At 39.5% G+C, this 27,601-nt stretch overlaps 1 protein-coding gene and 1 long non-coding RNA gene across 2 annotated transcripts in view; one reads left to right on the forward strand and one right to left on the reverse strand.

Annotated features, from left to right (window-relative positions):
* COL1A2 (collagen type I alpha 2 chain) overlaps positions 1 to 27,518 on the forward strand; it is a 35,515-nt gene extending 7,997 nt beyond the window's left edge. The window contains exons 7-52 of the mRNA XM_015853543.1: positions 491 to 535; positions 636 to 689; positions 984 to 1,037; positions 1,146 to 1,199; positions 1,687 to 1,740; positions 1,946 to 1,999; positions 3,586 to 3,630; positions 3,864 to 3,917; positions 4,024 to 4,068; positions 6,308 to 6,361; positions 7,566 to 7,664; positions 7,753 to 7,797; positions 7,926 to 8,024; positions 8,549 to 8,602; positions 8,700 to 8,807; positions 9,671 to 9,724; positions 9,833 to 9,931; positions 10,735 to 10,788; positions 11,137 to 11,235; positions 11,341 to 11,394; positions 12,107 to 12,160; positions 12,250 to 12,303; positions 12,403 to 12,456; positions 13,268 to 13,312; positions 14,347 to 14,445; positions 15,099 to 15,206; positions 15,821 to 15,874; positions 16,417 to 16,470; positions 16,979 to 17,032; positions 17,138 to 17,191; positions 17,300 to 17,407; positions 18,366 to 18,419; positions 18,513 to 18,566; positions 19,406 to 19,567; positions 20,499 to 20,606; positions 21,035 to 21,142; positions 22,321 to 22,374; positions 22,477 to 22,584; positions 22,788 to 22,841; positions 23,167 to 23,274; positions 23,834 to 23,887; positions 24,021 to 24,128; positions 24,533 to 24,779; positions 25,165 to 25,355; positions 25,813 to 26,055; positions 26,587 to 27,518. Coding sequence (XP_015709029.1) covers positions 491 to 535; positions 636 to 689; positions 984 to 1,037; positions 1,146 to 1,199; positions 1,687 to 1,740; positions 1,946 to 1,999; positions 3,586 to 3,630; positions 3,864 to 3,917; positions 4,024 to 4,068; positions 6,308 to 6,361; positions 7,566 to 7,664; positions 7,753 to 7,797; positions 7,926 to 8,024; positions 8,549 to 8,602; positions 8,700 to 8,807; positions 9,671 to 9,724; positions 9,833 to 9,931; positions 10,735 to 10,788; positions 11,137 to 11,235; positions 11,341 to 11,394; positions 12,107 to 12,160; positions 12,250 to 12,303; positions 12,403 to 12,456; positions 13,268 to 13,312; positions 14,347 to 14,445; positions 15,099 to 15,206; positions 15,821 to 15,874; positions 16,417 to 16,470; positions 16,979 to 17,032; positions 17,138 to 17,191; positions 17,300 to 17,407; positions 18,366 to 18,419; positions 18,513 to 18,566; positions 19,406 to 19,567; positions 20,499 to 20,606; positions 21,035 to 21,142; positions 22,321 to 22,374; positions 22,477 to 22,584; positions 22,788 to 22,841; positions 23,167 to 23,274; positions 23,834 to 23,887; positions 24,021 to 24,128; positions 24,533 to 24,779; positions 25,165 to 25,355; positions 25,813 to 26,055; positions 26,587 to 26,733 — 3,816 coding nt within the window. The 3' untranslated portion in view covers positions 26,734 to 27,518. The remainder of the gene's footprint in view (positions 1 to 490; positions 536 to 635; positions 690 to 983; positions 1,038 to 1,145; positions 1,200 to 1,686; positions 1,741 to 1,945; positions 2,000 to 3,585; positions 3,631 to 3,863; positions 3,918 to 4,023; positions 4,069 to 6,307; positions 6,362 to 7,565; positions 7,665 to 7,752; positions 7,798 to 7,925; positions 8,025 to 8,548; positions 8,603 to 8,699; positions 8,808 to 9,670; positions 9,725 to 9,832; positions 9,932 to 10,734; positions 10,789 to 11,136; positions 11,236 to 11,340; positions 11,395 to 12,106; positions 12,161 to 12,249; positions 12,304 to 12,402; positions 12,457 to 13,267; positions 13,313 to 14,346; positions 14,446 to 15,098; positions 15,207 to 15,820; positions 15,875 to 16,416; positions 16,471 to 16,978; positions 17,033 to 17,137; positions 17,192 to 17,299; positions 17,408 to 18,365; positions 18,420 to 18,512; positions 18,567 to 19,405; positions 19,568 to 20,498; positions 20,607 to 21,034; positions 21,143 to 22,320; positions 22,375 to 22,476; positions 22,585 to 22,787; positions 22,842 to 23,166; positions 23,275 to 23,833; positions 23,888 to 24,020; positions 24,129 to 24,532; positions 24,780 to 25,164; positions 25,356 to 25,812; positions 26,056 to 26,586) is intronic.
* Positions 15,201 to 16,822, reverse strand: LOC107309083. Its single transcript, XR_001553068.2, has 3 exons — positions 16,652 to 16,822; positions 16,380 to 16,551; positions 15,201 to 15,301 (listed from the first exon to the last, which is right to left on the reverse strand). It is a non-coding gene; the product is annotated as an uncharacterized LOC107309083 (long non-coding RNA).
* Positions 27,519 to 27,601: the final 83 nt, after the last annotated feature.

Below are 27,601 nucleotides of genomic sequence, written 5' to 3' on the forward strand. Positions count from 1 at the left end.
CATTTCTTTTCCATTTTTTTCCCCTCTCTACCTTTTTAATTATCCTTTTTTTCAGTATATTTTCTTGAAAGTTATGACAGGCCCCAAAATACAGCCTTTCATAATAGGTCATTGTGACCTTTAAGATCTGGAAGCTCATTCCCAAGGAGGCAGTGTGTAAAAAGGAATGAGACAGTGTGTGAAAGCACTTGTTGATGAACTACAATAGATTAAGATGCCTGATCACAGAGTTCTCAGCCATAATGGCACATTCTTAATCATCTCACGGGTTTCACTGGCCATCAAATCTATTTGTTTTTGGGCTGCCTTTGCAAATTCATGCAACTCTCTTAACTTCCTCAAATTTGATTTGAACATTGCACACTGAAAATTACCATTTTAACCAGAATTTTAGGAATGTCAGGAGCAGGTATTGTAGATGAGTTTATGTAGTCATGTTTGATTGTGTGTTGTTTTGGTTTTTTTTAAATTATTTATCTGTTTTCCCTAGGGTTTAATGGGACCTAGAGGCCCACCTGGAGCATCTGGACCTCCTGTAAGTACAGTCAATATTAATCAGTAGAAGGATTTTTTCATACCCATTGAATCACAAAATAGCTTGTTCAAACACTAACAAAATCTCCCTTCTTGTCTAGGGTCCTCCCGGATTTCAAGGTGTTCCTGGTGAGCCTGGTGAACCTGGTCAAACAGTAAGTACAGATTTCACATGTAGACACTATTAGCGTTAGAAATAAAATGCAAGGATAAGCTTGTAATGCTTGGGCCTGCTACTCCCATCCATTTGCTTGCTCTTGGATGTTTGAATTGGATAGTCCTGTTACAGAAACAGAGATGAACATTCATATTCACTTCTTCAGATCTGAAACTCACAAAGTGTCTAAAGACCTTGAGTTGGTTCAGTCTCCTGCTGTGCCTATACTAAAGTCAGAAACCAGGGAAGAAACTCACCTTGCTTGACATAATACTCAGTCTGTTTTTAACAGGGTCCCCAAGGTCCTCGTGGTCCCCCTGGTCCTCCAGGAAAGGCTGGTGAAGATGTAAGTCATTAAAGTTTTCATCTCTTTTAGGTCTGTAATTCAATGCTATGTGTTATTCTTATATGAAATGAACTTTCCCTCTTAGTGTATTTTTACTACATATTTTAGGGTCACCCTGGCAAACCTGGAAGACCTGGTGAGAGGGGTGTTGCTGGTCCTCAGGTAAGTAGTGATCTACTGTCTATTACATGAAATAGTACTCCTATCAATTAAATCCATAATGGTATTTCTTAATTGCTCTCAATGAACAATCCATTAATATTCTTTACACGGATTAATCTCAGTGTTTCTATTTAATTTCTTACCTTCAAGGACACTGTATAGAGTTATGCTTTTGTTTTGTTCCCCAACCCCTCCAACCTCTGCCCTCTTTACTAGTAACAGAGGTAAAATAGTATACTAATGTAGCTGTGATATCACAGGCTAATTAATGAAATTTCTGGGATTCAGAACTGGGAAATCAAGTTGATTATTGTTAGACCTGGAACAAGTCTGACCCTGAGAGGTTTGGGATTGGACTGTGTTCATCACTTGAGTGACTGGGACCCCAATCTGTTCACTAATGTTAATGAAAGACTTATGTTTTTTCTTTATTTTTTTAACTGTATATAATATGAAAGACAATCATTCATGCTCTGTATGTTTTTAGGGTGCTCGTGGTTTCCCTGGAACTCCTGGTCTGCCTGGCTTTAAGGGAATTAGGGTGAGTATATGCGAACTTCTTCCTTGAATAGTTAACCAACAGCACTTCAAGGTACTGAAACACCCTGAAAATTTAAAGTATATATTCTAAATGCATTAATATATTTGAAATTTTGGATATTACGTGTCAGAAGAGAATGCATACTTTGTGTGTAGCACTTAGTGAGGAAGTACAAACTTAACATTTTGTTTTCTACTCAATATAGGGACACAATGGTCTGGATGGTCAAAAGGGACAACCTGGTACTCCTGGCACCAAGGTAAAAATGAAATCTGAAAGCATAGGATGCATTTGTAGCTCTTTCTAAGGAAATATGTATGAAATCTTCTCCAATTGATCTTCAGTGTTGTCACTGAATACTGCCCAGCTGCAGTAATCTGGAAGTCAGCAGATCCATGTAAGACAGATAGATGCGACTCAAGATGAGAAATCATATTAGGGCCTCTTTCTTGAGTCCTCAGTCAAGTAATAACTGTTAATGGGTAAGAGCAGCTGAACTGGGTTCCTAATAATTGACTTTCTCTGCCTTTCTATGAAATGTAGTTGGAGTTTAGGGGTTTTCTCTGAAGCACATTAAAATGAGAATCTAATTTGTCTAGGAAACTCTACTGTGTGAGACATGCTTCAGTGTAAGGCTTTCTGCTGGAACTTTGGACAAATGCAGTGCTCTTCTGAATTAAGGCTACTTGATCTCCAGACTTCTTCCTTTTCGTCTTCCTCAGCTTAGTGCATATTAGAACACTGTGCTTAAGAAAGCTTTTCTTAAACATGGTCCAGAAACATTTAGCAAGCTCTTTCTCTCAATTTCTTAATCACTCCCACTCCAGTACCTACTTATATTAGTCTTAAAAATCACTACTGCTTTTTGGGGTTGTAGGAAATTTTAATGCTAGTGATTCATTCACAGTAGGTCTGCATTCAAAAACTTCTAATGTAACAATGTAAGGGTCAAATTCTAATCCTCATTATTGCTTTTTTACGAGAGCTTAGCACTACTTGGTTATAGTTATGAACTGTACCATGGTGTTTTCCAATATCACTGCAACTTGTTAAGCTCCAGAAGAAGTTCGGTAATAAAGATGCCAAGCACTCTGTCCAATCTTTGGAGGCTAAAAGCAAATGAAGTAAATAATTAAGTGAAAGAGCAGTTATTAGGAATGCTAATTTGACTGAAAACACAAGTATGATGTGATTTAATTGTGATTAAGGCAAAAAAACTTCTACAGTTTGCAGCATTTAAGGCTTGGTGCATTCAAATATGCTCAGGATACCAGTGCACTGGAACTAACTTTGTCACTATAAGCCAGTCTAGACAAACTGTGAGTTTACTGAGAACTGCTAATATTAAGGGAGAAAAGTCATGTTTTAGTGGTTATCACTCAGATCAATATTATAGGTCATAAGAATTTTACTCAGATATTTCTGTCTTATTTTTAGTCATTTGACAGCACAGATCAGCGAATTTTGTCACCTTAACCTAAGGCAAAAGCTAAAAAAATGTTGCAGTTTGATCAGAACTGGTAGTTGACAGTTCTCTTGCCCTATCTCTTTGGTGTGTGCTACAGTGCAAATATAACAGAATGAAGAAAAGGAGTAAAGACAGCTGAGACTGGAAAGTGAACCAATTTGCTCCAAGCCTTCTTTTTTAGGAGGGTTTCGGCTGGCTTTGCTCCTGTATATAATGGGACAGTCACAGCCTCTGCGCCATTAGGAGCCCATTTGCTGTTATTCTATGTAGTGGAGCGAGTGCTACAGCAGACTGAATATCTCCTCTTAACTGTCTTCATGCTGTCAGTCCGAGGAATCTTTTGAGTAACTTAAGCATGTGAATTTTTTCTTTCATAGGGAGAACCTGGCGCCCCTGGTGAAAATGGTACCCCAGGACAACCTGTAAGTATTCAGTGCTGCTGTGGAAAATCTGATAGGTATGGATCAGCCAGCATTTGGCCAATTATTTTCATCAGTGACAGTCAGCTGGCTAGATGATCTAGTGTAATAATATATGAATATTTGGAACAGAATTGCTTGGATAAAATTTACTTCACATAGAGACTTAGCAAGTGAAAAAAATCTGTATATCTTTGCTCAGTAGTCACATCTAAATGGGTTAATTTTTCTTTCAGGGTGCTCGCGGTCTCCCTGGTGAAAGAGGAAGAGTAGGCGCCCCTGGACCAGCTGTAAGTGGCTTCCCATCTGTCTATTGGTACTAATGATCAGCCACTTACTGTGGCTTTCTCTGATCCTTGACTCTTTCCTGTCTTACACTATGCTCTCTGCTTACAGGGTGCTCGTGGGAGTGATGGCAGCGCTGGCCCCACTGGACCTGCAGTAAGTTCCAGTCTTGATCTTTAACAGCTTACCTCCATTAGGCCTTATGCCCATCTTTCCATTGATAGCGGACTTTTCAGGCCTCTAAGAAGTTGATTGTGTGGGTATTTTAAACACAGGTTTTTGTTGCTTAATAGATTGCCACAAAAAGCATTAAAAACTGTAAGTCCTTTGCAGTGCTGTGATCCTTGGGACTTAACACATCTGTATCTATGGGACAAAATATTATCTGATTTACACTGATGAATTCATAGTAAAAAAGCTGGTGAACAAAATCCTTATTTGCACCAGTCTAACAGAATCTTTCTCATCCCAAAATCAAAGATTATACCTTTTAGCAGGTAGATTTTATGCTTATGTTGGAAATGACTAGTATCAGACATATCCAAAAAGTATTATATTCACTCTACGACACAAGTTTGCACCTGCAGTACAGATTTGCCCTTTTTAAAGGATGGTGTTGCCATAGCACACCACTGACTTTAATAATCTCATTTATTTCAGTGGCACAAAAGTGTGTACAAACGTATAGTTTCAAACCTGTCAAAATGAATAAATAAACGAATAAACTCAGAAATAGACCAGAATAGCTTTTCCTTCCTGCCTTCAAATGTACATTGGTGATGTAGCCATACGTGATTCTGTCAACGTTACCAAAAGTTGATTCTAATGCTCCTCATCACAGCAAACATCTGCCATCCTTCAGCAGAATAGAACTGTTAGCAGAGGTATGAATTTCACTTCAGTCCTCCCACGCAAGGCATTTTAAAATATATGTGACTGAGCATTTAAAATGAAGTCGCATAGATACCTTAGCCCAGATCTGATGTTATACTATGTAGAAGAACCAAACTGCTTTAGCTATGTTGAAAGTATATGAAGTACCCTAGGAAAAATATTCTGATGCTGCTGGCTACACAGGTATTACCCTGACTGGACAGCAACAGAAACTTGCATTGGGTTTTGGTGTCCATACCAGTAAAGTTATTTTGCACATGCTTAGGTTATCATGTTGCAAGCATTCTGTAAAGCATTTTTTTTTTCTTTTTAAGCAAGAACAAAAATATTGTAATTCTCCTTTTCCCCATGGAATTTGAAATGAAAAAAAAGAGTCACCACAATGAAAATTCTGAACATTTATATTTTTGCGGGTATTTTACAGAGCATTTAATCTTTATCCTTGCTTCTGCAAAACCAGAGAGAGCATCACGTGCCCAGTTATTGAATGCCAGAAGCCAATTCCTCTTTACTTTGTAGGCTGACCTATTTTATTCCCTTGGATCTACTTACAGTAGGTATTAGTTCACAAAAGCAGGTATCAATCCCCAATAGCTATGAATGAGTTTCGTTTCATTAGAAATCAAAGAAAAACTATCCCTTTGCATTACTATGCATTAAAGACTAACAGGCTCTGATCCATTAACACATCTCTTTTGGTGTCTGAGTACTGGAGTCTAGGAAGCTTGTCCACTCATAATCATAAATCAATGCAATCACTAGATACAGTAGATTCAGTAGAAGGCTTTGGCAAGCTGAAAAGCTGTTGTCTTTGCAATAAAAGAAGTTTAAACACATACTGACTGCCTCAAACTGTTTTTCCTGGGTATGAATCAAGATTTCTAATTCATTCATATTTTATAAGCAGCTTCTATCTTCATTAGCCATTAAGCTTGATCCATTTTCTGGGATCCTTGGACATTCTTAATTACTTCAGTATAAGTTGGATCAAGTGCTGGCTTGTAAAGAGATGCAGAGATCTTCCCAGTTCTCTTATGTGAAGAAAGAAAAACACTACAATGGGCTCTTGTGATAGATCAGAACAATTACTGGTGTGAAAGTGCACACAGTCATCGCTATACTGTAAATGTGTTAGAAATGGCCACTCTAAGACCTGCAGTTGCAGGGTGCAACACTCCCTCTCGTTTGTCTTGGGACAGTACAGCAAGGCGTCTTATCTTGCAGATACCTGTCTCTGCCTATCCTCTGTTTATTCTTCCTCAGGTGTTTGGCTTCATTGCTTAATTTATGTTTTTTCATATACACTGTGTTTTTCCTCATTGACGTTAGTAATGAGCCAAACCTGTCAGGAGTTGCAAATGGCAAATAATATTTCAGTGTGCAGAAATGTCTAAGGAAATGTGCTTTTTTTTTTTTTTTTTTTTTTGTAATTTGTTTATTTCAGCAAAATTCTTGTCATCACTGAAAGCCTTCACTCAAATGCTTCCCTTTCTTTTCATAGGGTCCCATTGGTGCTGCTGGTCCTCCAGGCTTCCCAGGTGCTCCTGGTGCTAAGGTATGAATACCTGCTTCTGCAGCTACATTTGACAGTGAATACAAAATGTGGTGACTAGTTTTGGTAGGCAGCAGAAATCACCTGAAGTGGCAGTACCATCTTATCAGCTGCAGGTCAGAATGAGGAAGAATTCCTACAGTATTTGGAGGGGTTTGTATGTGAATGTTGATAATAGTTACTCCACAGCTGATACACACACATGTTGAAGAGTTCACATGTTATTTAAAACCATATTATATAACTGGAAGAAACAACCTGCTTTTGGATTCAGGGCATGATCTATTCCAGAAGTGACTGTATTGTCTTGTATTTTGAATGTAGACCTTCATCTGTCACACATATAGAAAAGATCAGGATGCCAGCATAGCCAACAAGTCATGTCTGCAAGCTGTAGCTATCATTGAGTCAGGAGGAAGCTGATTCCAATGATTGATTCTAGACAGGTGTAACCTAATTTTTCACCACATCCTACATGTTGTGGTTGTAAACACCTTTGAAAGGTGATGTAGATAATGACAAATAAACAAAGTAGCAGTTTACATCACTTGACATAAGTAGAAGAGGGTAAAGAAGCTTTAGTTGTGTATCAGGCTCCTTCCAACCTGAGTTCTTGAAGCTGATGGAGTAATTAAATATGATGGTGAAACTACATTTAAACTTTCCAGCTTTTGGGCAATACCATTTTCTTCTTGTGCATTATTCAGTTTTATAATAGATTTGGTGAGTGCAAGTTTCTGAGACTGGTATCAAGAATCTTTTTCCGCATTGTTTATACTACTATGAGCACTAGACTGCAGTTCTCTGACCAGGCACACTTTGCATCCATGCAAACAACACCTTATGTACAAGATAGCTGTCAGTGAGGTCTCCTACACGTTGAGACATCTCATGCCACTGCAAGAGACTCATAGCTGTAGAGAAGACTGGAATCTTAACTCTAATTTTGTAGGTTAGCTTTCTGTAACAATGCAGATATGCTGACCATCTGTTGTTCCGTGTTGTCCATCAGCTTTGATGGGATCTACCTATGTTTACCAGCTTCAGTGCCTTTAAATTCCAATAACGGCTCTCAGCCTCTTGTTTCCCTGGACTCTGAAACAGGAACCTATATTGGATTGTCTTATATGTCAGGCTAATGAAATTACTCTGCAATTGCCCTAATACTCTGGATACTGATACAGAGCTTCATCCTTTTCTCAAACAGGGTGAAATCGGACCTGCTGGTAATGTTGGCCCTACTGGTCCTGCTGGTCCAAGAGGAGAGATTGGACTTCCTGGTTCCAGTGGTCCTGTTGGCCCTCCTGTGAGTATCTTGCCAGTCTTTATCTATAGTCAGATGGAGACATGTGAGACTTTGAATTAACCAGTGTAATTTTCTTCTGCCTCAATAGGGCAACCCTGGCGCTAATGGTCTTCCTGGGGCTAAAGGTGCAGCTGTAAGTATAGCCACGTGCACACTTATTTGCTTTAAGAAAAAACAAACAAAAAACAAACAACACCACATTTCAGTTAATGCATCAGAAAAGATAATGAACTTACAGTAGATTTCCTCTGTGTTAAACAGGGTCTTCCTGGTGTTGCTGGTGCTCCTGGTCTGCCTGGCCCCCGTGGTATTCCTGGTCCTCCTGGCCCTGCTGGCCCAAGTGGTGCTAGGGGACTTGCTGTAAGTGACTTTGTTTACTGCATGTCTTCATTTGAAAACTGGATACAGCATCCATCATTGTAAAATATTTCTTCCATATATGTTTCTACATTTAACGCAGATGTTTCTATTGCTTCAGTACAATTAAGGATTGTAGCTTGTTTCTGTCTCTCACTGAGACAGAAGTTCACTCTGTGCTCCCTTTGGCAGCAAGAACTGTTAAGCTCTGACCCTCCTGAAGATATCAAGAGACATGACAGGAGTCTTACAATCAGACCAGACCCTCCAGGGGTATCCTTGGTAGAGGAACCAACCCAAAGTGTTTCTTAGTTCAATTACTATAGTTTCTAAACACCTTCAACATGTTTATTTTCATGCCCATTAAGCCTAAAGTACAGTTACATTAACTAACAATATCAAAATAGAGTCAGGCATGACACTGGATGATTAGAGATGTTTTTGATTAATGAAAATGTTGTACAGGTAAAAGAAAGATTTTTAGAATGGTGCTTAATTCTAGGATCTCTTTTTATGTTGGACTCTAGGGTGAACCAGGCCCTGCTGGTGCCAAGGGAGAAAGCGGTAACAAGGGTGAGCCTGTAAGTATGGCAATTTGTGAGTGTTGTTTCAATGAATAGAGTCTCATAGTACCTGTAGCTCAGCTCTGATTTATTCTTTTCCTCTTGGCTGAAATAGGGTGCTGCTGGCCCCCCTGGCCCTCCTGGTCCACATGGTGAGGAAGGCAAGAGAGGCAGCAATGGTGAACCTGGCTCTGCTGGTCCCCCTGGCCCTGCTGGTCTAAGAGTAAGTTTTCTTTTCATGTTCCAGAAGTAAAAGCAAAAAGGGAAGAAGAAATAAAGCTGTATTCACAAAGGGAAATTAATTCATTATAAATGACTAAATTTGTGCTAATACTACTAGATAAAGGTCATTTTGCTGTTCTGAGCCTTTTGATTTGTTGGGACCAACCCTATTTTTGCTTTGCATTAATGCCCTATATTATCTTATCCCTGAATTAATTATAGGTTGCTTTGTGTTATCTGTTGATTAATATTTAGAGAACTAGCATTGATTTTGCTATAAGGCTTCATGATGAGATATAAGTGCTTGAAAGAGAGAGTCGGCTCACATGTAATGTTTAGGAGAGGTTTAAATTCAGTTTCTTCAAGGGTATCTGTAGTATGCTTATCACAGGGTGAGGAAATAACATTGGCTTTCAGGAGGTGTGTAACTTGGTGCAGGTGTAGGAATTCAGTGGAATAGGCTGGGAAAAAAGGCAATGCTTTCATCAGTTTTTTATGGTAGAAGTAAGAATTCAGTATTGTGCCTTGCACAGGTTGTACAGCGTCCAAGAGAAGCTGGTAACATTGTAAAGATGAGAAGCTGAAACACCTGCCAGGCTGTGTGATCCCAGCTGATGGCCAGACCTACACTGCTAAACACTAAAAATGCTCTTATAGAGGCAGGTTAGAATTTAGAGAAATAGAAAGGAAATGAGAGGGATTTCTTTCCCTATATGCATTTGCACTGAGCTATGTGTGCCTAGAGCTGCACTTATGTCATATTTAGCAGACCTACTTGAACAGCTGAAATTTAGCTGGCACCCTCCACCTCACAGGAACAGATTTTTCTTTCCCTTTATAAATTTAACTTGTGTTCACTTTCAGGGTGTGCCTGGATCTCGTGGTCTCCCTGGAGCTGATGGCAGAGCTGGTGTCATGGTAAGACTTGTCTCTGAGTCATTATTTCTAAACCATCTTCTTTTACATACAAAGGTGTGATGCTTTTTGCTACCTCTTCCTGATTTTATTTCTTTCTTCTGTTGTTAGGGACCTGCTGGTAACCGTGGTGCTAGTGGTCCTGTTGGTGCTAAGGGTCCTAATGGTGATGCTGGCCGTCCTGGTGAGCCTGGTCTTATGGGTCCAAGAGTAAGTTTGAACTGTGCACAAAGAAAACTACTTACATTTTGTAGATAAAATAATTCAGAAAGCCCATTGCAGGAAGTCTATTCAAGCCACAATTAGACTATTTCTCTTAGTTCACTGAAGAAACACCCAGGAGGAAATGATAAAGTACCATCAAAATGTTTATTGAAATCCATTTCTTTAATATGTGGTAGTATCTAACTGCCTTGGTCACAGAGCAGCATCCCCTTGTACTGGATACTCCACTGACTTGTTCTGCTTGTTATTGTTTACAGAATGAGAGTGTTAAGATCACAGTTGAGGTGTATATATATGTGATATATATATGTAATATGAGATGACTGATCTCAACTATTTCAATTTTGTTTTGTTAATGATTTCACTGAAAACAACTATCCACTTCAGTGGTTTTGGATCCACCTGGATTACGTACATTCAAGGACTTTTGTCCTTTAAATCTCTCTTCCCTTCCAACCCACCTTTCATGAAGTGAGAGAGTTTTCATTGCATTTGTGACCTAATAAGTGTCTGCAAACTTTCTGCTAAAGTTGAGCCTAAATGAGTTTATCTAGGCAAGACAGACATTAACCTCAGTCATTTTCAACTGTGTGGAAGCACATATCACCTAATTGTTAATTTTGGTTTAGATGAGATGTAAATTTGATAGAACATGAAGTCCTGTTTGTGTCTGTTTGTGTGCATGCATGCACATGCATTATTTGTTTAAAAACAAAAACAACCGAGTGTGGATTAAATGTTGGCTGATTTGATTGCTTCCTAAAAACATGAAACCTTTCCTTTCTCAGGGTCTCCCAGGTCAACCTGGAAGCCCAGGTCCTGCTGGCAAAGAAGGTCCTGTTGTAAGTACTCTGGTTTTAATTGTTTCCCCAGTGCATGCAAAGCATCAGCAAAGATTTAAGAAGTAAAGATCTGAACTCTGAGCTTTAACACAGCTACTTAAAACCAGTGAGACTCCACTACTGAATTACTCAGATCTGTAAAAAGATTTTCCATTCATTTCTGTGGGTTTTAGATGGGGCCTTTGTCCTGGAAGGGGAAGAAGAAATACAGAGCTCTATAAAAAGGAGAAAAAGGGAGGAATGCAGGTGCATGTGATCTACGATCAGTGTTTAAAAGTTAAATGACACTGATTTTCTGTGAATACACTTTTCTCCACCAGTCATTTCATAGATGTTTTCTTTTTCTAGGGTTTCCCTGGAGCAGATGGTAGGGTTGGGCCGATCGGTCCCGCTGGTAATAGAGGTGAACCTGGTAACATTGGATTCCCTGGACCAAAAGGTCCCACTGTAAGTACAGTAGGAAAAGTTTCTATTTCCAGACTAAGTCGTAGGTCCTCAACTTGTAAGTCTTAATTAACTTTTATGTGTTTTTTTTTCCTCTTTCACCTTCAGGGTGAACCTGGCAAACCTGGTGAAAAAGGCAATGTTGGTCTTGCTGGCCCACGGGTACGTGGATATGTCTTCTTTATCAACCTCTAGAATGAAAAATGTAGATTTTCAAAGCCTTTTGTGTAAGACAGTGTTGTCTTGTGCAAGCACAAAGAGGTGATGAAACAGGAAAGTACTTTGGAATGAGTTTATACCGCCTCATGCCAGTGGAGACTGTTACTTGAAGATTAATGTTAATGTGAATGAAAATTATTCATTATAGATATTGATTAGGTAATTAATTATGGGGTGTTATTTTCCTATTAAAAGGAGCAAGTAGAAATTCATTTGCAAATATTTTGTGGAGAGTGCATAGTTTTTATCTTACCCTGTAAATTTTCAGTACTTTCCTACAGATAAATGGAAGATTTTGTAAATCTCAACTAAGGAATCAAATAATTGATCTGTTCTGGGGGAAAAAATGCCATCTCTTGGCCAGATTTATGTATCTGTAATTCCAAAGGATTTTTTGTAAGGATAAAGGCACTGCAATAAGCTAAAATTACCTATTGCAATTCAGTTTTGTAAGCCTGTATATTACCTTTTGATAGTGAAGCTGTTACAAGCAAATGGGTTAAGTTGAAGAAACGCGGGGCTTCAACTTAAATGTAGCAGTGTGAGTTCAAAACAAGCAGATAGAGACCTTTTGGTTTTGTCACAGAAGTGCCTTAGACAGATACTACTCATAAATAAAAACTCTGACAACAGCTTTCTTCTTGAATATATTTAGGGTGCTCCTGGTCCTGAGGGAAACAACGGTGCTCAAGGTCCTCCTGGTGTCACTGTAAGTAACAGCCTCCACACAAATCCAATTTGCAGTTTATTTTTCATCATTGTGACTTCTCATTTTCTAATTCATTTTCTTCTATCCAGGGCAACCAAGGCGCAAAGGGTGAAACAGGTCCTGCTGGCCCTCCAGGCTTCCAGGTAAGAAGCTATGTGCTCTGCCCTACTTTACCTATGGTTTACAAAGCATAAAGGTCTTCTGCCCTAATTTTGTTTGCATCCTTGTTTCTTTACTCTTAGGGTCTGCCAGGTCCCTCTGGTCCAGCTGGTGAAGCTGGTAAACCAGGCGAAAGGGTGAGTAGCAGACACAGTACTGCTCAAGCAGAGGCATGTATTGCATAAGCCTTTTGTTAACAATTGTGGTGAAGCAAGAGTCCATTGAATCCATTTGCCAATACAAAGTGATCTGTGTTATATGCAGAGTTTAATAATCCCTTTTATTAAGCCCAGCCACAAATGGAGAAGGTCCTTTGGCGCTTGGCGCATACATCCTTTTTAAAAAGTTCCTTTATGAACATTTGAGGCCATAAGCAACAATAAAACTTCCCCCATAAAAGACAAGAGAGCACATGAAGAACAGCATATTCCAGATTGCCTCTGAAATGGGCGAGGTTCAGTCTAACCAGCATTTCTCCAGTTGCCTTTGCTCATCTGCTGAAGTTCAGTGGGTTTACAATAGCATACAACGGAGATGACACGGTGATAATTCAGGCACCAGGTTCTGCACAAGTAGCATGTGATAGAATCTGCAAGTTGAGCATCCTGTGTATCATATCAGCCATTTTAGTTGGTAGTTCATCATTTCATGTCTCAGTGTGAAGCAGTTTACACTGCATGTGTCTGACCAAAGAGCTTGAAATTTAATAGCTAATTTCTCTTCACATGAGAAGTGCATCTCTTAGCCTGTGTGCTTTGAGGTTTTGTGCAGTTATGTGAAAACAATTTATGTATCTAAAAAACTGAGTTTAGTATGAAGATTTTCAATATGCTGCTGAAATTTGATAAATGTTTCTATTTAGTGCTAAGAAACGAAGTTCAGAAGTTCAATGTGAGCTCATGAGTTTGCTCTTGAAATAAACTTTTCAATCCATCTCTTCTCTTCTAGGGTCTCCATGGTGAATTTGGTGTCCCTGGTCCTGCTGGCCCAAGGGTGAGTGATTCATCTGAAATCTAATAGAGACTTGTCTTAATGAAGTATTTGAATTAGTATGAACTATATGCACCTACAAGTTTCTCAAGACAGATGACTTTTCTCAAGGACAGAATACCATGTATTGCAGCAGACTACCTGGAAGCAGCATTTTTTATGCTCTTTCTGCTTGTCAATATATATCTGATTATACAGTTCAGAAGTTTACTAACAATGGCAACTACTGCATAAGAAATACAGATATTACCCAAGTAACGATGTCATGATGAGTTAAACGTATTATTCTCAGTAGGAATTTGGGTAACAAAAAACTGATCTTACAACGATGTGCTGTGGCTTGGTGTATATGAGAATAGGGTAGAGTTATGAGCCTCATCAATTCAGTTATACCACCCTTCCTGGCCAACTTCTGCCTCCCATGTGGTGGTGTTGTGAACAAGAGGTAGGCTGAATCTAGAGCCTGGAATAGTCATTAGCAGGTACTGCCCTCAGCTTTCTTCACTCCTGAACTGTGAATAAAGGGCTGTAGAGAGCCCACACAGAGCAATAAGTAGTCAGCTCTCACATTTTAGTATATAAAATGCTCGGTTATTTATTTGCTTTCTGAATCTTCTCTTGAGTCAGTTATTTGATCACAGTATAGTTCTTACTCTAACTCCCATACATTCTACAATCTACTGTGAATTTGGGCCCAATTTCTGGCTATTTCCACAGCTCCAGTTAATATCTTCTTTGAAATGTATCCTTATACCTGTTACAATGTTCAGGTCACCTTAGTAGGTTTTAGTTGTCACCTTTATTTCCCGGTGGCATTTGCCACTGTAAAAAATATTATGTGCCAGTTTCTGTGGCCCTTCGTTGTCTGACCTCAGGTTGATACAAAAGCTAAAGCCAGTTTTTCCCACCAATTTAATGAGCATAATTCTAATATTAATACTGGTTTGCTCAGCTAAATATGCGTCATAGTGTCACTGCTACCAGTTGGTGCTTTGAAATCTATAGAACAATTAGTCAAATCAGACTGTCTCTCACAGGGTGAGCGTGGTCTTCCTGGTGAAAGTGGTGCTGTTGGTCCTGCTGGCCCTATTGGAAGCCGTGGTCCATCTGGCCCACCAGGCCCTGATGGTAACAAGGTATGTCTTCTCCATCTACTACTGCCTCACTGTTGAATTGCTGATGAGGGCAGTCAGAAACCTTCTTTACTCAGTATAAGTGGTTGCTGCTAACAGGTGACCTACACGCATCATAGATACTGGGCCCTTTCTTCAAGTAGTAAATCTCTGTAACAGCTAGTCCACATTAATATGGATATTTTGTTGTTGTTTTTTATCACAGGTGAGAATGGGAGGGGAGCTTCAGTTTAGAATAAACTTGTATATACTTCTTGTTAGCTGGGAATACTGTTACTTTGAGATTTTGGCTAAAATTCATACTAGCCTGTGTATACCCACCTGGGGAAAGAAATTCTTTTGTCTAGTAAGCAATATTTTCCCAAAAACATCAGCAGGGTCTTCTGCCAAAATAAGTGTGGGCTCAGTTTTCAAGATTTTCATGTGTAGCCTTTCCATGAAGGTTTAGTTTGGGATATGGGACCACAGAATCAGAGAGAGAGTTCATGTCCAGCATATTCACTAGCTGAAAAATTATAAATGTGCAATAGCTGGAGGCCAAATACTATTACTCAGTATATTTACAAGCCAGCAGAATATGGGCTTATAAGTAATGACAGAATTTTGCTCCATATTGCAATATCGTTCCATATTTCACACTAACCTGTTGCTGCTAGGGTGAACCTGGTAATGCCGGTCCTGCTGGTGCTCCTGGTCCCGCTGGGCCTGGTGGAATCCCAGGAGAGAGAGGTGTTGCAGGTGTTCCAGGAGGCAAGGGTGAGAAGGTAAGGCTGATGGCTGGTACTCTTTGTTGCATATGCACAGGTCTGGGAGATGCTTGAATTTCACTAACTGATAAAAATGCAGGTTACCCAAATACCTGAGAAGGGAGAACAGAGTGCTAGTCTGACTTTTTGACACTAGCACTGGCCTAGATACTATTTTTGTTTTGCAAAATATATGGCTTTTTACATGACCACTCATGATTTCTTTTTTTTCATCAGTTCTTTTCTTGCTTCATATAGAAGACATAACATGAATCCCAGGGAAATTTTAACATTTGCTTCTTTTGTGGCCAAAAGAAAAGGGGTTCTGATGTATTTACATTCACCATTTGGAATAGGCATTAACTTTAGTTATTGGTACCTGGAGGAAACTAAATAGGTGTATATATAATAAAAGAGACAGGATTATAATTCTGTCAAATTGTATCAGTCCTCTTTGCGCATTTTATCTTGGCAAGTAAGTACATACTCAGCAATAAGAATGAAATAAGTCAAAGTCCATTCCCAAACCAATACCAGCATAAGTATCTCTGTAGTACATGTGCACTCAGTGAACATCTCAGGGCTTCTTTCTTAGTACATTACCCATGTAATACTCTCTGTATTTATTTTAGGGTGCCCCAGGTCTGAGAGGTGATGCTGGTGCAACAGGAAGAGATGGTGCCCGTGTAAGTATCTTTTGTTTCTACTTGAGCTAATGTTGTTTCACCTGAGAACACAAGTGACTAAAAAAGATATTTATGACTTCTTTTCAGCCTATTCCATTTCCTCTTACAGCTGCTTGCTTTTGGTGTGGGGTCAGTGTGATTGTGTAGCCCCTTATTAGAAGTGCTTAAATTTGAAGAGTGAGAAAGAAGTGATCACCCTTCATGCATTGAAGCAGAGAAATAACATTGGCAGAGATCACTAGTTCATAGACAGTTGTCAGTGTGATGTCTTCTGGAACTTTATGGGTTCAGCCCATAGAGCTAATAGTAAAGGCAGCCTGCAAAGTCACACAACATTAGTTAGACATTTTGGCTGCTTATGCTAGATTTCATACTTTGGGAGGAAAATACATAAACTGGTTAAGTCTGTGCTGTTAAAGTGTATTAAGGATAACTGAAATAAAGTCACATGACTGTCTCCAGAAGAAAAGAATAAAAAAAAAGTTAATCAGTGACTCTTGCTTACATTTTCTTACAAATGATGTCCTTCTCTTAACCTGTAGGGTCTCCCTGGTGCTATTGGTGCTCCTGGTCCTGCTGGTGGTGCTGGTGATCGGGTAAGTTTGCTCTTGAATTGATCAAATGTCTTGTTTGTACAGTTTTCCCACAGTATGAATGTTTCAGAGGAGGACTGTAGTCTAACAGAAAACAATTCCATCTTGTTAGGGTGCACAAGTTTTTAAGTTCTCACATTATGTGAAGCAAGGGTCACTGGGAGTTTTCCATTGCATCCCATACCTTTTCTTAAAAGAGCAGGGAATGGAAGGACATCTGTATGGCACTGGTTTATGCAGAAACAGTTCTGATTCAAGCTTTTGTCTGGAATTCTTTCCAACTAATGCTATGATCCTCTTCACTCTTGGGAAGAGGTTCTGATATGGTGTCAAACAGCAACACAGTAGCTCCTAATGATTCTTTATCCTAAGTATCATTAGAAATTATTCTTAATGTGGGATAGATAAAAAACAGAGTCATGGGGAGATAGACTGTATGTATCATTACCATAAGATGTGTTTTGACAGGTGTGGCCTTTCCCCATATAATGTCTCCTGCTGTCTGTTTCAGGGTGAAGGAGGTCCTGCTGGTCCCGCTGGTCCTGCTGGTGCCCGTGGTATTCCTGTAAGAAACAATTCCTTCTATTATTTCATCATGTCAAAGACATGATATTCAGAAAAAAACCTTTTTAAAGCCATTTCCAACCAGTCCTCATTGTCTTCTCTTTAGGGTGAACGTGGTGAGCCTGGTCCTGTAGGTCCTAGTGGATTTGCTGGGCCTCCTGTGAGTACTGTTTTCATTTTCTTCTTATTGATTCCACACCATTCCTTTACTTTCTTAGTTTGCTTTTCCAATCACTCCTTGTTCTGCGTGTTTTATTTCTGCCTATAGGGTGCAGCTGGTCAGCCTGGTGCTAAAGGAGAGCGTGGCCCTAAGGGACCAAAGGGTGAAACTGGACCAACAGGTGCTATTGGGCCAATTGGTGCTTCTGGACCACCAGTAAGTGAACTGTATCTTGGTGAAATGAATGGTTCTTAACTGTGCTGGGCAAACACAGTTAATGATAATGTGAAGGCCTCAAATTGTGAAAAGATCACTAAAAAAAAAAAACAAAAAACAAAAATTCAAATTAGGCTGTGAGGCAAGTCAACATTCTGATTTTCAGACATTATATAAACCTTATCAATCTATTTATGTGGGCTGAGATCATGAGTCTGAAATTGAAACAAAGAGAAAAAAATAATTTTCAACTTGTGATGAAGATCAGCAAAATCAGTCTATCTCGAACCATTGAAGGGGTGTTTGTGGATGAGTTCGTCAGCTGAGGGCCCTGATAACCTTATTCTTAAAGACAGAATGTGCTATTACAGTCTGACTTTTAGATCCAGTCATACAACTGTGTATGTGCAAAGTGGTGCACATCCTTGCAAACAAGCTTGTAGTGCAGCGCAAAGATATACACAGTTTCACACACCAGCAGCCCATTACTGGGAACTGGTGGAAATGGTGTAGAAAGAAAGGCCTTGGTACCTGGAATACTCTGAAATATCACAAGATAATATAAGCAGAGGATCTTACAATGTGCTTCTGTAAGACAATACCAGGTATTGGAACTACATGGCTGTAGTAGTCATCCTGTACAAACAGAAGTCCCGTTCTTAGCCCTACTACACCTTTCACATTTTACTTCCAGATCGGCTTAGATGCATGTTACACTGGCAAGGCAGATTCATTTGAGTCATGCATGCCTTTATGCAAAACTTCAATCCTTACCATATTAATTTAAGAAGTCCATGAGAATTTTCTACCCCTAATATCAGTACCTTGGGGCCCAAAAATTCTTCAGTTAAAGTAAATAATAAAACTGTGTTTCTTTTTTGCAGGAGTGAGACTGGTTCCCTTTACTTTCCCTTATAACAGATCTTGATTCATCTCTCTTTCTTCCTTTCACATATAGGGTCCCATTGGTGCTGCTGGTCCTGCTGGCCCTCGTGGTGATGCTGGTCCTCCTGTAAGTCCTCAGGCTTCTACCATTTGCATTGTTGCTTTCCATGAAGTCATTATTTCCTTTAAACTAAATTTTCCTTTTGTCTTTTGTTTTTAGGGCATGACTGGTTTCCCTGGTGCTGCTGGAAGAGTTGGTCCTCCAGGCCCTGCTGTAAGTAACTGATGGAGAAGTTTTAGTGGAAGACAAGTCTGAAACTGTACTTGTTAGGGAGAATCCTCATTTTAGTTGCATGACTCAAATTCTGACTATCCTGGAATTCAAATCTTTACAGGACTGGATAGGAGGGAAATTTCACAGACTGGAAATTATGTATTTAGTTTCTTTTCACAAGCTAAAAAGCTTCTGCACCTTGAAGTGCCTTGCCTATTGTGAAAATTAAGCTTTATTTTGCTTTTATTCATGGAGAGTAACTGCACAGATATTGGTTTTGAGTGGAATAAAGTCATATCCTACCTCAAAAAGAATACAGAGATTATCTTGTGTCCACACTTTCCATAGTGTCTTCAGTTCCAACTGCTGTCTGAAGCAGGGGAGCCTCTGATTATATCTATGAATGTGACTTACCACTTACTTTTTCAGCCCAAACTTGTTATTTCCAATTGACTTTCATAAGACTTCCTTTTCACAACAGTCTTCCAAGCCTTAGGAAGAAGTATTCCTTTCTTATATTTTGAATCCTACTATCTAAAGCTAAACAATTCCATTGAATTGAAAGATGTTAGATTTATTTTTCCCCATAGGCTTTATAGTTGTAACTGATGTCTCTGGAGCCAAATCAAATCTACATGCAAAATTTTGCCATATTTCCTAGTTCAACAATTCAGTTGATTCCAGCTATGCACTGCTTAACAGAACTAGTAACAGCTGCTGCTCTGTAGCAGCTGATAACCTGCAAAGCACCATTTCTGTAGAAAGAGTGAAATTTACTCTCTTCGCCCTAGTATTCAGTCTGTGTTGTAATGATGACACTTCCATGTTCGATCCTCTAGGGTATCACTGGTCCCCCTGGTCCTCCTGGCCCAGCTGGCAAAGATGGTCCTAGAGGTCTGCGTGGTGATGTTGGTCCTGTTGGCCGTACTGGTGAACAGGGCATTGCTGGCCCACCTGGTTTCGCTGGTGAGAAAGGTCCATCTGGAGAGGCTGGTGCTGCTGTAAGTAACTGAGTATCACATCTCATCACAAGTGTCTCTCTTTGTGTAAATGTTACAGCTTCTAAGACACTTTTGGTACTTCTTTACCAAATTTAGCAGAGCTCTTAAGCAGTAACTCCACTGAGATTAAGGACATTTTTCATACATGTTTGACTAACGTACCCTAAAATGCAGGTGTCTTGTAGAAGCATCTGCTTGTGTGAATTACCTCTCTATTGTTTCTCAATGTAAATATATAGAAGTTTCTTTCATACTCTGTAGAAGATACAGCTAAGAATAAAATTCTCACTGTCACTGTTGGACATGTATGTTAAAAATTTGGTATAAAGTAATAATTTTTCTAGTTTTATATAGTAAAAAATGCAGTTGAACTAGAGGGTGTGACTGCAATTAAGAATAATAAAGTAATATATCAGGATGATTTCTTATGCCAAGTTTAGTAGCACCTGCTCAGATTTTAAGGAGATCGAAAAGTCTCTTAACTAAACATCCTTTGTCTTTTCAAAGGATCAGTAATGAGCTCTAGGGCTTGTGGGGAGGTAGAAGGTACCTAGATGGTACATGATAAGGCTGTCTCAGAATCAGATAATTTGGTTTTTCATTATGGAATTCCCTCAGCACAGTCATCTTCTCCACTCCCCAGTTTTCATGAACCCACTGTTAGTGAATGGGAGCAACACAATAGGAGATCTTGTCCAGAAAGCAAAAGCAAATGTACCTATTGTGGTCAGAACATAATCAGCATTACTTTCTTACAGACATTTAGCTTTGGTCTTCTGCCTTGGTTACAAGGTTTTCCACTCGGAAACTGGCAGTGACCCACAATGAGACCTTTGGAAAGTAGCTACAGAGCAAAATAAATGAGAAATACAGAGGGACTTCCCCCCCACTCCCTTCCCATCCCCATTAATCTAATCTTTTCACCTCACAGGGTCCTCCCGGTACCCCAGGTCCTCAGGGTATTCTTGGTGCTCCTGGTATCCTTGGTCTGCCTGGCTCTCGGGGAGAACGTGGTCTTCCAGGCATTGCTGGAGCAACAGTGAGTATGACTCGTTGACTGTCCTAAACTACAAAGAAAGATGCTGAGGCCTCCTCTTAAGGAATAGTGGGGGACAGGAGGTATAGATTCTGTTGTTTTCATTTCTGCTGCAAACAGATCTTGGTTAAATGGAGCCTACAGACTTGAGCAGCGGAAGAAATTATTGCTTGCTGCAGACAAACAAGACTTGTATCTGCAGGTGAACGTATTTTTGAATGGCATCAGAAGCATCTGTTCTTAGCAAGACAGAAAAGCTAGAAACTTAAATATTTTGCTGTAGTTAGATAGGTTTCTCCTTGTCTCCTGTTTGTTTCACTTCTAGAACTGACTGCAGAGAAATGTTTCTATTAGATATAGGCTGACAGTTTTGTAAAACTAGTTTTTGTTGTATTATATGTCACATTTTGTTACCACTGTTCCTGTATTAGGGTGAACCTGGTCCTCTGGGTGTTTCTGGTCCTCCTGGTGCTCGTGGTCCCTCTGGTCCTGTGGGTTCTCCTGGTCCTAATGGTGCTCCTGGTGAAGCTGGTCGTGATGTAAGCTATGTCGTCTTTCCTCTCCAATATAGCTTCGCTTTTGTCCTGAGCCAAAGACAAACACACAGAAAAACTGAATGCAATTGGATGCTGTGTACAAACTTGTACCCACCAGTATCTTCAGGGAAAATAGTATCAGGATCCCAATACATAAATTATTTATTGGCAAGGTCTAAAACAGAGCAGTAATACCAGGGTACCACCTTATCATGGAGCAAATTTCAGTCCTCTTCCCCAATAGTTCTGACTAGGCAACATAAATTGTGTCTGAAGGTTCTCCTGGAGTCACAGTCAGAATCTCTGGACTTTTTGCTTAATCACCAAAAACGACTGACAGAGAAGCTTTCATTACAGGAGCTGTATCTCATGCAACAACTTTAGGCTGTAGAGAGGGAAGCTATGTCAGGGAAGCTGGGATTATATTGTTTTTAAATGTCAGATATATGTTTCCTGACACGTGTTCCTTCACCATGAGATGTAAAGGAGGCTAAAAACATGATGAAACAAGCTCTGGCCTTTGTGGCAGGTACTGCTGAGCTCCACAGATAAATGCAGGGAGTGGAGGATTTGTATCCAAGTGGAGGGTCTGTATCCTATGTGAAAGGGGTATGTGGGAGTACTGCAAAGTAATAAGTGGCCCCCTATAATGCTCTACCTCATGGATAATTGTTTGGTGGACAGGGCCCTTTCCATAGAACAGCGAGTAAACTTATCTATCCAGGTTAGAAGTTCACCTTGAAGGGTATCCATATATTGGCTAGGTATTAATTATGCTCTAAAAATGTAGAACATTCACACATTGTAGTTCTCCTTAAGGATTAAAGATATAAATTTTTCTCTGGGCATTATCAGGGAAGTTTATTTGATAATCTGAGGCACTTTTAGTATAGAACTCTTGTACGAACTTTTCATTTACAGAAATAGAACCAAAATTCATGAACTTTCTCCTATATTGGTGTTATAAAACCTAAAATATTTGAAGGCCACACCATTTTTCAAAGAATGTTAATGTATGTAAGGGAATTGAATGTGGGATTTATAATGAAATTTACCTTCAAGATTCATGTTATTCCATCTCAATGTCTCCTAAATCTCATTGGGAGCAATTAGGCTGGCACAAACTTCTATGTGAGATGTATATTGATGAACTTTAATATTTTTAAATGGTATTTTAACAGGGCAATCCTGGAAATGATGGTCCTCCAGGCCGTGATGGTGCTCCTGGTTTCAAGGTGACTTCTTCTTTCCTTTTATCTCATATTTTTGAAGGAAATTTTCCACTATGTGTAACTCAGTAGTAACACAGCCTCTATCTTGCATTCCCTTATTCTCAGGGTGAGCGTGGTGCTCCTGGTAACCAAGGTCCCAGTGGTCCTTTGGGTGCTCCTGGTCCTCATGGCCAAGTTGGTCCTTCTGGAAAGCCTGGAAACCGTGGTGATCCTGTAAGTTGATGAAATTTTATGTGGTTTTTTTTTTTTTTATTGATACAGGACCTACATTTGCCCACCATACATACATGCATATATGCATCAAAACCCTATTAAGTGGGAATAATTACTTTGCTTGCTGTGGAGATATGTTTAGTATGGAACTTTTATTAGGTATGAAATGCATCAGTGACATGAATTTTGTTTTCCTTTTCCAGGGTCCTGCTGGTGCTGTTGGTCCTGCTGGTGCTTTTGGCCCAAGAGGTCTCGCTGTAAGTCTTAATTTCTATATACATTCCTACACTGATACAAGAGCAGAAAACGTATGCTTAATATTGAGGGCCCACAACTGCATTCAAGCACAAATAATAGTGCTTAGGAGCTGCAAATATTTATAAACCTAAGATCTTGATCATCTTCTGTCATGGGATTGAACCTGAAGCTTTCAGGATTAACACTTTTTCTGGGTGTCTTAACAGGATACACATAAATAGATCAGGGACAAGCTGTGGCATAATGTAGAATGCTTATACTTAATTCATTCTTTGTCAGTAATATCTGATTCAAGCCTTGTCTGGCATGTATATCCTTTCTTAGGGCCCACAAGGTCCACGTGGTGAGAAAGGTCTACCTGGTGACAAGGGACATAGAGGTCTGCCTGGCCTGAAGGGACACAATGGATTGCAGGGTCTTCCTGGTCTTGCTGTAAGTAAACGATTTTCAATATTTTGACTTTGTTCACTCTGTACTATCCTTCTAAGGCCATAAGATCCAGACACTCAGTGCTCTCCACAGAACAGGGTGAATTTTAATAATGCCACTGATAGCTGATTTTTCCACTGTTTGCCCTGAAAATCAACTACATTTGGTTAGCACAGAATTCAGAAAGCTCTGCCTTTGTTTAAGTAGTATTTCTTCTTTTCTGGTCAGAAATAGAGAAAGTTTTTGTATCAGAGAGAAGCAAGTCACTTACAGATTATCTTCCCCTTAAATTCTGGTGTCCCCTTTGAGAATTTTGTCTCTTATTTGAAAGGCTTCTCTGAAAACCCTAAGGAACAATATAGAGACTTCTGTAGGTTATCCTTTTAAATAACGTTTCCCCCCTCTTTTCTCCCATGTTTTGTATCTCAACTCCACTAATGCTCGTTGCTCTAGATTTCCATTCTCTGAACCCAAATACATCTGCTGATCCCCTCTTGAATCGTGTTAATAAAATGTGTGGCATTGCATTTTTTTCTGAGTATGCATTTGTTGTTCCCAATAGGGCCAACATGGTGATCAAGGTCCTCCTGGCAACAACGGTCCTGCTGGCCCAAGGGTATGTGAATTTAAGAGTATAAGTAAATAATTATCCCATTCTTCTTATGGAACGTATTTGTACACTGTAATTTATATGAATCCCTATTTGTAGTGTTCCCTACTGTCATTAAACTGTTCAAGTTTCCATCTAGGGTCCTCCTGGTCCTTCTGGTCCTCCTGGTAAGGATGGTCGCAATGGTCTCCCTGGACCCATTGGCCCTGCTGGTGTACGTGGCTCTCATGGTAGCCAAGGCCCTGCTGTGAGTATAACTTACATCTTGTTGATTTAATACATTTAGGTAACAGTTAAATGAAAATCACTTTAAAATCTTAGTTTATGGAGAGATAATTCTATTTCAGTAAGGGATTTTGAAATGTTGGTTGTTATTTAACATTCAACATTTACCTAATAGACTTAAATCTGAAGTCCTTCTTCATTCTTTATGGCCAGCCAGTAGAAGCACAAAGGTGTAGTAGTCCTAAGCAGTGTATCTTCTGCTGTAGTTCAGAGGAGTTACCACAGAGCAGGTCTGTAGGTCCTTCCTCAGATTATTGCTGAGGGTGATAAGACTTCTGTAGGACAGTGCATGTGTGGAAGTAGTCAGCTGAAAGAAGCATATTTATAATAGGATACTTCTTGTCTTTTCCTTTTGAAAAACTTTAGGGTCCCCCTGGTCCCCCTGGACCTCCTGGTCCCCCTGGCCCCAATGGTGGCGGATATGAAGTTGGCTTTGATGCAGAATACTACCGGGCTGATCAGCCTTCTCTCAGACCCAAGGATTATGAAGTTGATGCCACTCTGAAAACACTGAACAACCAAATTGAGACCCTGCTGACCCCAGAAGGCTCCAAAAAGAGCCCAGCTCGCACCTGCCGTGACCTCAGACTTAGCCACCCAGAATGGAGCAGCGGTACGTTAGTGCCAGAGATTTGCCCTTTCTGTCTCAGCAAATGATTTTCAACTTATTAGCTTTCCTTGATGAGTGGTAACCCTGTCAACCAGTGAAAATACTAAATGGCTGGTGAAGAAGTTCTGTCTGCCTCCAGTGAAAACATGTATCTATGAGGACATTCAGAATATCTAGTGTTGTGCAATTATTGCATTCTTTTTTAAAAATGATGCAAAAATGTTTAATCTTAATTTCTGAATACAGGTAATTTCTTACTCATTGACAGTCTAAAATATGAATTTTTCCTGATTATCACTTCAATACTTAACTATGATAGTTACGACCTCTGAGTTTCTGTATCAAACCATTGAATATAAACTGAACGCAAGTGTTTCTTTCCTCAAAGGTTTCTACTGGATTGATCCTAACCAAGGCTGCACTGCAGATGCCATTAGAGCATACTGTGACTTTGCCACTGGTGAGACTTGCATCCATGCTAACCCTGAAGATATTCCTACTAAGACCTGGTATGTCAGCAAGAATCCCAAGGAGAAAAAGCACATATGGTTCGGTGAAACTATCAATGGTGGTACTCAGGTATGTGATGCACTGGAGGGTAATTGTTTCCTACGGGGCTTTCTGAGGAATTCTCTACCCACTGACTCTCAGTGAGCAAAACTCATTAATTAAACTCTTAGAGGAGAGATATAAAAAAGGGAACAGCTATGTTTTATCTCAAGGGAACAGGGTTCCAGTTCTGGCTTCAAACACAGTTTGCTAAAGTGTTTTCTTAGTATTGTTCTAATTTTTCTTAGTGTCTTCAGCATGATTAGTGATCATTTCTAGGGGAATCCTGGCCTGGAATATGCTACTTTAGTACAAAGACAGTCCAGAAAGTGAAAAAATAAAATGATGTTTGCTATTTTTTAAGTTGGGATTTTTGACATGTACTGTTTATATTTGTGAACATTTTTTTTCCTATTCCTACAGAAAATACGCAGACATTCACTTTTCCCCAGAAATTCAATTGAGTGGATTTCTTTGTCTTTTTCAGTTTGAATACAATGGTGAAGGTGTGACCACAAAGGACATGGCCACTCAACTTGCCTTCATGCGTCTGCTGGCCAACCATGCCTCCCAGAACATCACCTACCACTGCAAGAACAGCATTGCCTACATGGATGAGGAGACTGGAAACCTTAAAAAGGCTGTTATACTCCAGGGATCCAATGATGTTGAACTACGAGCTGAAGGCAACAGCAGATTCACTTTCAGTGTTCTTGTGGATGGCTGCTCTGTAAGTAACACAGTGGGCAATATGATTGTATTAATGACAGCTGTGCTTTGATTCAGAACTAGATTATCAGTCAGACCAGAAAAATTTTATCCAGTGAGGATAAATAGCCTGTGGAACCAATTATGCCAGGTCTTTAATGAGTGGCAAAGACTGGGGGACTAACAGTTCCTTCCTGTACTGTGCAATGTGGCAAAGAAAAGAAAAAGCTTTTCTGAGGAACCAGACCCAAAGTCTATGGAAACTGAAGCGTGCTGAGAAAGTAGTATGCAAGGTGCAGGAGGGGCAGGGTCAAGTCTTCAAAAGATCAGGCAAAGCTCTCTGAGGATTTAAGCATGAACAGAATGGAAAAGTTAAGGGTAAAGTAAATGTTTTCTCTGTATTAGAGCTCTAAATAGTTGGATGTGGGTATCTTATTTGCAAACAGTGGCAGTAAAATTAAGTAAAATTATTTCAAAAATTATCCAGTTAGGTGAAACAATTCTCAATTCTATGAACAACACAGTAACAATTCTAATACATCTTCTCTTGCAGAAAAAGAACAACAAATGGGGCAAAACGATCATTGAATACAGAACAAATAAGCCATCTCGCTTGCCCATCCTTGACATTGCACCTTTGGACATTGGTGGCGCTGACCAAGAATTCGGTTTGCACATTGGCCCAGTCTGTTTCAAATGAATGAACTAAAATTAACTTAAAGGCCCCCCCCAGAATTATTCTTTGTCATTCCTTTTTGTAATGAGAGCTGACTCCTTCCATTTTTTTTCTGTTCATCTACTTGCTTAAACTCTGGGCGAAAGAGAAGGAGAAGAATTGATTGGAGCATTGTGCAATGAAATTCAATACAGCCCCAAAAGGACTTGGAAGTCTTTCAAGATTTAACACCTTGCTTTGGGAAATGTCAACCTTTGTAAAGAAAAAAAAACTAAAAAAAAAAAAACCTAAAAAAAAATAAAAACTCATGAAAGTTTGCACCACTTGTGGCCTTTGACTATCTTCCACGGAGGAAGTTTAAAACCACGACTTCCAAAGGTTTAAACTACCTCATACACTAAACCAAGTGTGATCCACATTCTTTGTAGGCACTTCTCCATATCATACGAGTTACTTTCAGTTCCACTCAGAATATAGTGGTGCTAATTTCATTATTCCAGAGTGTGTTTCCAATACTTGAATTCTGATGGTGCTAGCAGCAGTTAAAGTATTACTTCTCTGTTTCTTTGAAATCTATCTCATCCCCAGCTTAAGCACGTGGATCGTCTTTCCTCATCTTTGTCCTCTTCCTCCAAAATCAGGTGTTTCTGCTTCCAAATCTCATTTTCATCTTCTCCAGTGGATAAAAAAAGAATCATCATTTCTCAAAAGACAAAAAAAGAAAATGTATTTTGTATATGTGAGATGTTTAAATAAATTGTGAAAAGAAAAGAAAAAAAAAATAAAGCATGTCCAGTGTTCCAAAAAAAGGTATCAAATGAGTAAAGTTACTTGCTTAGGTGCATCAGCAGAGATTCATACTCAGAACATAGAGTATGTCTTTATTATTTCT

The sequence above is a fragment of the Coturnix japonica genome, chromosome 2 (assembly GCF_001577835.2).
Source record: "Coturnix japonica isolate 7356 chromosome 2, Coturnix japonica 2.1, whole genome shotgun sequence".
Classification (NCBI taxonomy): Eukaryota; Metazoa; Chordata; class Aves; order Galliformes; family Phasianidae; genus Coturnix; species Coturnix japonica.